This window comes from Bison bison, unplaced genomic scaffold (assembly GCF_000754665.1).
Source record: "Bison bison bison isolate TAMUID 2011002044 unplaced genomic scaffold, Bison_UMD1.0 scf7180017864037, whole genome shotgun sequence".
Classification (NCBI taxonomy): Eukaryota; Metazoa; Chordata; class Mammalia; order Artiodactyla; family Bovidae; genus Bison; species Bison bison.
In genome coordinates, this window is record NW_011494609.1 from 2,352,441 (window position 1) to 2,360,252 (window position 7,812).

The window sequence follows — 7,812 nt, forward strand, 5'->3', positions numbered from 1 at the left end:
TGTTGTTTAGTCACGTTCAACTCTTTTTGTGACTCCATGGACTATAGCCTGTCAGGCTCCTCTGTCCATGGACTCTTCCAGGCAAGAATACTGGAGTGTATTGCCATTTCCTCCTGCAGGGGCTCTTCTGCAACCAGGGATCAAAACTGCATCTCCTGCATTGCAGGCAGGTTCTTTACCACTGAGCCATCAGGGATGCCCCTGTGAGTTCTGTAACAGCATTAGTCTAAGGTTGCAGGTGAAATCGTTACTGTTGTTGCTGTTTACTCGCTAAATCATGTCTCTCTCTTTTTGACCCCATGGACTGTAGCCTGCCAGGCTCCTCTGTCCATGGAGGTGATGCTCAGACATCTGGTATTTATGGAGCAATATCAGGGGTAAGAAACAATGGTTTGAGTTTATCTTGAGTAATACAGACCAAAGACAATAAATGCTTGATGGACTAGGAAGGTGCCTCAGTCTGAAAGCTGAGTCCACAGGACGCTCTCCCCGTGAGCAGTTAAGTGATTTGGCAGTAGAATGGATGCTGCTCTGTATGAGGTTGGAAATGGAGAAGATTAGATAAAAACCTATGAGTGCCTGGGATGCTAGGAGATATGGAAGCCTACCAGAGCAGCTGACCCCAGACATCCTTCAACAGGAGGACAGGTGGGGCCTCTGCTTCTGGGGCGCACCCAGGGGAGGCGTGATGGTTCTACTCTTGGGCAGTCCACATTCCCACTTTGCCTCTAACTGAAATAAGTGCTCCTCCTGTTATATTATACACCAAACACGGCTAAGGGAAAATGATCTAGAGCTTACTTCTTTAATAGCATTCCAGAAAGGTAGATTGATGATGGGTAGCTTTAAATGTCAAACCCAGAAGATAACAGAAGAACTACAGTAGTAACACTGCTGTGCCTGTGTGTGTCACTGACCACAATTATTTGTAAGCAGTAACATACAAATGTGTCATCTCTAAAAGCAATAACCTAAAAACGTATTATCTTTAAAAAGTCAAAAAGCTAGTTCAACCAACCGTTTATACCTTTGCTAAGTGAGTTCGGAGTCCCTCAAACTGGAAATGAAGATTTTTTGCAACCCAGCTGTGTTAATCTAAACGCTTTTTAGCCCGGCTTCAGATCAGGTTAGTATGTGTGTGTAAGAAAGATGGGAGAGGGGGCGAGAGGTTCGGGGAAGAGACGTTACCTCTAGACTTTGTGAACGGTCCAAAAACAGACGTGTTCTACCCCTTCTTCTCCTCTCCTTCTCCTTGACCACCCTCTTTACCCCAAGAGGAGGAAATGCAAAGCCTTCCTCTGTGCTGGAAGTAAGACGTTCTGGGATCTACAACCAAGAGGAAGTGATGCTTTAAGCACCGACGCTGTGACGGAGCATCTTGTGTATCTTCACGCTTCGTTCTTAGGGAGCCTGAGACCGCGCCAGGTGTTCCGTTTCCTAGGCGACCGAGAGATGGAGAGAGGAGGAGCCCGTCACTCCATGTTAGTTCATGTCAACACTGGGGTTCGAATCCGGACCTGTCCCATTTCCTGAGTCACCTCTGCCGTGACATGTCTCAAGTTCCCCTGGAACCTATCCTTTCCCGCCAGGAGCAATAACCCCCTGGTCCCTCGATAACCCCGTGTTCCTCTGGGACTGCTGGTCTCCGCTTGGCCCCCGAATGCCTGGCTCTCTGTTCTGAAGCCGCTGGTCCAGGGTCCAGCATCTTTCACCCTAGACCATCTCCCTGAGCATGTCAGAGCCCTGTCACCCTCCTCGCTCCAGTATGCACGTTCTTGGGAGCAGAAAACTCTATTCATTTTCTTTCCAAAAGCGATACTGTGCATTCTTGAATAGAAGGCAACGTTTTAAAAAATTGATTGTACTTTTAGAGTGAAACTTTTTTTAAAAATCCTTAAATTTTAGCTTTTGAACTTTTTTTTAAAAACAGTGATGCTCAGATATAATGGTTGGTGTTCCCAATGTACTACATTTGAAAAACCATTTTTTTTTTTTCCTGATAATGAAATGAATGCACTCCAAGTATAGAAATAGTGGAAAATTTGCACAAATAAAATAAAACTAAAAACCACTTGGAATCTTAACTCCCAGAGATTACGCAGAAGAGCACAATGAAGAAACTAAACCGTGGTATCATTCTACACCCGCCTTCTGGAGGTAGCCAACGTTAATAGGTGTCCTGTATTTGTCTAAGAATGCACATAGGAGTACATAGCTTACATAGGTGGGATCATATCATGATGTTGTTTTTAAGCCTTTTTTGTTTATTACCAACAAAATAAAAATGTCCATAACTAAATATCTACTTCATTTTAAGAGTTCAGGGACTTCCCTAGTGATCCATTGGTTAAGACTCTGCTTTCACTGCGTAGGGCATGAGTTCCCTGGTTGGTGTAGCCAAAAATTAATAAGAAAGAAAGAAAGAAGATCCAAAATGAGCAATCCTTCCAATCATCAGAAAATATTTTGTATAATATATTGTGTGTGTGTATGTGTGTGTGTCGTATTTTTAAGACGAAAAGTATAGAAGAATATACATTTCTAAGAAGGACTTCTTTGGATGACTTTTCTGCTTTGTACTTTCCTGTGTTTTTCCAGTAACTACACTCATAACTTAAAGTAACCACAGCTAATATTTTGGTATATTTCCTAATAATTTTTAAAAGTATATTTTAAAGCACCTGTGGAATCATGCTGCATGTAGGAATTTCCACACTCTTTAAATCTTCTAATGGTGTTCAGCGGGCATTTGCCTGTATCACTGATGGCGTTATGATATTTTTTCATGTTGGGGATACTATGATTTTTTTTCTTTCCTCTATTGTGGGCTGTTTGTACTATTTATGATTTTTTTCACTGTGCAGTGCTGTGAGGAAATTGCTGTGACCCTTAATTATTGTTTCCCTGTCTGAATACTCCTTAGAATTCAATCTTAGGGATATAGTCACTGGGTGAGAAGGTATAAAAATTTTAAGGCTCCCATTGCAGATGAACAGACTGGTTTTAAGAATTTCTGCTCTTTAGTTACAAATTAAATAAAGTCTTGTTCATTGGTTATAATAAAATGGATGCTACAGGTGACTGTTATTATCTTATTTTTAAAGCTGGTCTTTTAGTCCTATTCTTTGACATATTTACAAATATTACGAATGTGTGCTAAGTCACTTCAGTTGTGTCTGACTCTTTGAGACCCAGTGGACAGTAGCCCTCCAGGCTCCTCTGTCCATGGGATTCTCCAGGCAAGAATACTGGAGTGGGTTGCCAACAAATATTATATCTAAATATAAAAACCATGCTTCTTTGCCCCAAATTTTTCAAAAATGCTTCTCAGATTAAATGCAAGCAGTCATCAGTGGATAAAGAAGTTGTGGTGTGTGTATATATATATAATGGAATGTCACTCAGCCATCAAAAGGAATGAATTTGAGTCACTTCTAGTGAGGTGGAATGAGAAAAACAAATGTCGTATATTAACACACATATATGGAATCTGGAAAAATGGTACTGATGAATCTATTTGCAGGGCAGGAATACAGTGGGGAAAGGAGAGGGTGGGCTGAACTGAGAACGTGGCACTGATATATATACATCACCACATGTAAGATAGATAGCGGGAAGTTGCGTGTAATACAGGGAGCTCAACCTGGTGCCCAGTGACAACCTTGAGGGGTGGGATGGGGTGGGAGGTGGGAGGTGGGAGGGGGGTTCAAGAGGGAGGGGACAGGTGTGTACCTGTGGCTGATTCATGTTGTACGGCAGAAACCAACACAAACTGTAAAGCAATTATCCTCTAATTAAAATAAATAAAAAAAACAGGTAAGCAGTCACCTTAAAGAAAGTTTAAAAAATAAAATCATCCTAATATAGCCACAATTATTCTTTTGCCGAATCTCCCTCCCTTGCTTTTCTGTGAATTTTACACAGTTGGGGTAAAAGTGTATGTGGGTTTCATATCCTGTTTTTTAAAATTGAAAATTTATTGCAAGCATTTTTCTGTGTTGTTATGTAATCTTCATAATTATCATTTATGATGACTGCACATTGTCCCACCGGCCTCATTTCCCCAGTGAACTCTTATGTTTTTTCCAAACTTTCACTTTCATAGCACTGTGGTGAGTGTGGACTATGTCTTTAGGTTTGAATCCTCAAAGTAGATTGATTTGACTCTGAATATAAACTTCTGTTCACCCTAAACTTTCACCAGCTTATCCTGGTCTGTCTTCTAGGTTAGTTTTAAATATTGAAACTTAACTCCCACAGCCACGTGACATTCGGGGGGTTCTGGCTGGCAGAGCACGCAGCCGGAACTGCGATGTCCTCAGTAACAAGGTGTCCCTGGCCCTGTCCTGTTTGCCAGGTGAGCCTTGGGGCTCCGCGTATTTCAGCCCGAAGCTGCTGTTGTTTAGTCGCTAAGTCGTGTCTGACTCCCTAGTGACCCCGTGGAGGATAACCCACCGGGCTCCTCTGCCCATGGGACCCCCTAGGCAAGCATACTGGAGTAGATTGCCATTTCCTCCTCCCGGGGATCTTCCCGCCCTGTGGACCAAACCTGTGTCTTCTGAATTGGCAGGCGGATTCTTTACCACTGAGCTAGAAGGGAAGTGTACCAAAACAGAGCAGTCTCCTCCCGTGTCCCGGTGGTACCCAGTGCCTGCCCCTGGCTGCTGATCACAGGAACCGTTTACCAAACAGCCTTTTCCAACAAAGAAAAAAACCACAGAGGTGGGAAGGTGTTGTTATGTAACCTGCTCCCCGCCTTCCCCCCCTTTTTCTCTTTCCTTTTGTCAGAACAACATCAGCTCGGGTTAGAAATGCATTTAGGGTGTCTCCTTTCTGCTAAGGCAACCTAGCGACTCCACCTTCGGAGATGCAAATTTTCCATTTTGCCAAAGTTCATAAATGCTTCTTTGTGGACCATGAGCCATGTGGTTCTGCCCCCAGAGCTATCTCAGATCGCACAAATAAACCTAGCCGTCTTCACCTGGCTCAAACTAAGCATTCCCCATCCCCCCGCCCGCCCCATTCATTGTTTCCCTCCTCGCAGAATTTCCTCTTGGCCTTCAGCTTCACAAGCTCAGTCTTCTCATCAATATGCCCTGTGCACTGCTGCCAAGCCTCCAGTAGTTTAGTGCGTATGTTCCCTTCATCATTTTTCTTTGTTCTGGAAGCCTGTGTTTGGTTTCTGAACCTTCCCACCTCCCCATGCCTAATTCCACCATCACCGTGGCTGGCTCTAGACATGACTGTCTACCATCTACCTATTTATTTACAGAACATCCGAGATGGAAAGAGCCTTTGCAATCTACTCACACATGCAAAATCACCACCCCCCCCAATCCCCTTTGCATAGAAAACTTTGTTAGGTGTTGCCCCCCTACCCTAGAGCCCAGCAGCCTTCGGAGCCTAGGTGAAGGTAGCTGGGTTTCTGCTGAGCCAGAGAAGACAATGTTATCTCCCCGCGTGGACAAAGCTTCCTTCTTTGGATTTTCCACGCAAGAAAAGGACGCTTTATTCTTGGAGCCCAGCAGCGTATAAGCAGAGCCGATCTCAATGGGTTATTCATGGTGTCCAAGAGAAATACCTCTGGAGCTGTATTTCATGTGAGATGGAAGTGGGCTTGGCACCCAGACAAGGGGGCTGCCTGCTCGCTGGCATGCCCTGTGCCTGTTGGCCCGGCCCGGCCCTTGCCCCGGGTGGCCAGGCTCTTCTTAGCCAGCCAAGGGCTCCCCCTCACCGCACCTGGGCACCACGAGGCTCTGCCCGCCAGGGTCACAGAGAGGCGCTCTGGGTGTTTTGGCCTTTAAGTATTCTACTTTTCTCACTGTGTCTAACGCTCCACTCCGTTCCCCGAGCCAGACAGAGGAGGAAGCGCTTTCTGAGCGTGGTCCCTCTTCTCAGCGCAGGGATGCTCTGGAACCCACCCTCCGAACAGAGTACCACCTCGCTGTCACCTCCGCCCTTGCTACTACCCTCACGCCCAGAAAGTATTTCAGAGACATCCTGGCGGCTGCACTGACGGGTCTGATTTTTGACTTTAACAAGTCCTACTGAGAGCTAGGGGGCTTCCCAGGTGGCACTAGTGGGAAAGAACCCGCCTGCCAGTGCAGGAGACCACAGGTTCGATCCCTGGGTTGGGAAGATCCCCTAGAGAAGGGCGCGGCAACCCACTCCAGGATTCTTGCCTGGAGAATCCCAGGGACAGAGGAGCCTGGCGGGCTACAGTCCATGGGGTCGCAAAGAGGCAGACACGACTGAAGCGACTTAGCAGGCACCGAGAGCTATGCCTGCTCATTTCCTGGGAATGCAGAGGAAAACCTTCCGCCTGTGAGTTAAACAGGTAGAATGGAGCTGAGGAAATTCTCAGAGTGAGAGTTTCCCCCCCACCCCCGCTTTCCTTTTCTTGGGGGAAAAAAAAGTTTATGTTGACTCTTTTGCTGGAGATACAGTGCACATTTCTACCCTTCCCCCAAAGGGAAGTTTGTATTCTTTTAAATAAAAACCATTTTAAAAGCCGAACTCAAGCCTAAAAGGATCCAAGGTTCTCCTGAGTTCTCAGAAGGTGTAGATTTATTTACTATAGTTAAAACATAATTAGTTCTCGGGGGATAGTGTGTCTTTTAAACGGCTTTATTGCCACCATATTAGTTTTCTGAATAATCAGAAACTTCTGTTATGATTATGCTCCAGTGTGCAGACAGAAACACGCCCTAAGTAGAAACAAATGTCAGGAATTGCTAGTTGTCACTCGCAGAAGGGGACACCACCGGGGGAAGGAGGAATTTGATAGGATATTCTGAAGAAATATAACCTAACAATGTCTTGGATAAACTGAATGATAGCTTGGGCAGGTACACGTGCCCCACCCCCGAGCCCACCTTTTTTTCCTTATTAAATGGTGTTTCCTGCATCCCTTTCCCATCATTCTCACTCCAGAAGCTGGGAATGGGCTCAGTATCCCTTGAAACCCGGAAGACGGCCCTTGCTTACTAACACTTTCGCGAATGGAAGCAAGCAGCGTCCCCCACCTTGAGCCGGAGGCTCCCACGTCCTGTCCCAGTTCTGGCTCACCGGTCTTTCCCATCGTTTGCAGGTTGATGTTTGAGATGCCGCAGGAAATGGGTTTAATAGCCATCGCAGTCCGCCAGACGCAGGGCAAAGGTCAGTCATCTTTTGTTACTGTTTCTGTTGTTCTTGTTTTCTAAAATCTGTGACTCTCTCGTGGCCAGAGGGCCAATTGATTGCATGTGCTGATCCTCGAGCTGACTCAAGTCAGAAGTTGTTTGTTTTCACATTGCCCTAAAATGGAGGAAGAGGAAGGGAAATTGATTAGAAGACTGAACTTCAGTAGAATTCAAGTGTACCCTCCAACCAAGATGTTTATTAAATCACTTGACAACCGCCTGTGATTGTTTTAATGTTCTTTAACCTACATCTTGTAAATTCCTCTTCCTGACACATTGCCGTTCGTGTCACAAATGCGTTGCCGTTTGTGAATAATAACTATGTTAGAGAGGCATTTATTTTCCCGAAGGTTCTCTGGGAGGTGCCTTCCGTGTCTAGACCGAGTGTCACATGTCTTTCATCTGCCAGCCCCCACCCTGGCTGGCACTGGAGTTTGCATGGAGTGGGCCCTCGATCAGTGGGCAGTGCCTATTCACTGAGTGCCCACCAAGGAGCAGAGGGCTGTCCAGAGCTTCCACCTGCTGCTGACCTTCAGAGGAAGGAGCCCACATCCTCCCAGAATCCACTTGGGGTCCAGCTGCAAGCAGATTATTCCTGCTCAGGGGTCATACGTGGGCCACTGTCCCCTGC

At 45.8% G+C, this 7,812-nt stretch overlaps 1 protein-coding gene and 1 long non-coding RNA gene across 4 annotated transcripts in view; one reads left to right on the forward strand and one right to left on the reverse strand.

Moving 5' to 3' along the window:
* Positions 1 to 7,812, forward strand: part of HLCS (holocarboxylase synthetase (biotin-(proprionyl-CoA-carboxylase (ATP-hydrolysing)) ligase)) — a 217,064-nt gene that overhangs the window by 198,754 nt on the left and 10,498 nt on the right. For all 3 annotated transcript variants that reach the window (XM_010834835.1, XM_010834836.1, XM_010834833.1), the window contains exon 7: positions 7,091 to 7,158. In XM_010834835.1, the coding sequence (XP_010833137.1) occupies positions 7,091 to 7,158 (68 nt within the window). The remainder of the gene's footprint in view (positions 1 to 7,090; positions 7,159 to 7,812) is intronic.
* LOC104984887 lies at positions 143 to 7,183 on the reverse strand. The gene is made up of 3 exons (XR_824807.1): positions 7,026 to 7,183; positions 1,189 to 1,437; positions 143 to 531 (listed from the first exon to the last, which is right to left on the reverse strand). It is a non-coding gene; the product is annotated as an uncharacterized LOC104984887 (long non-coding RNA).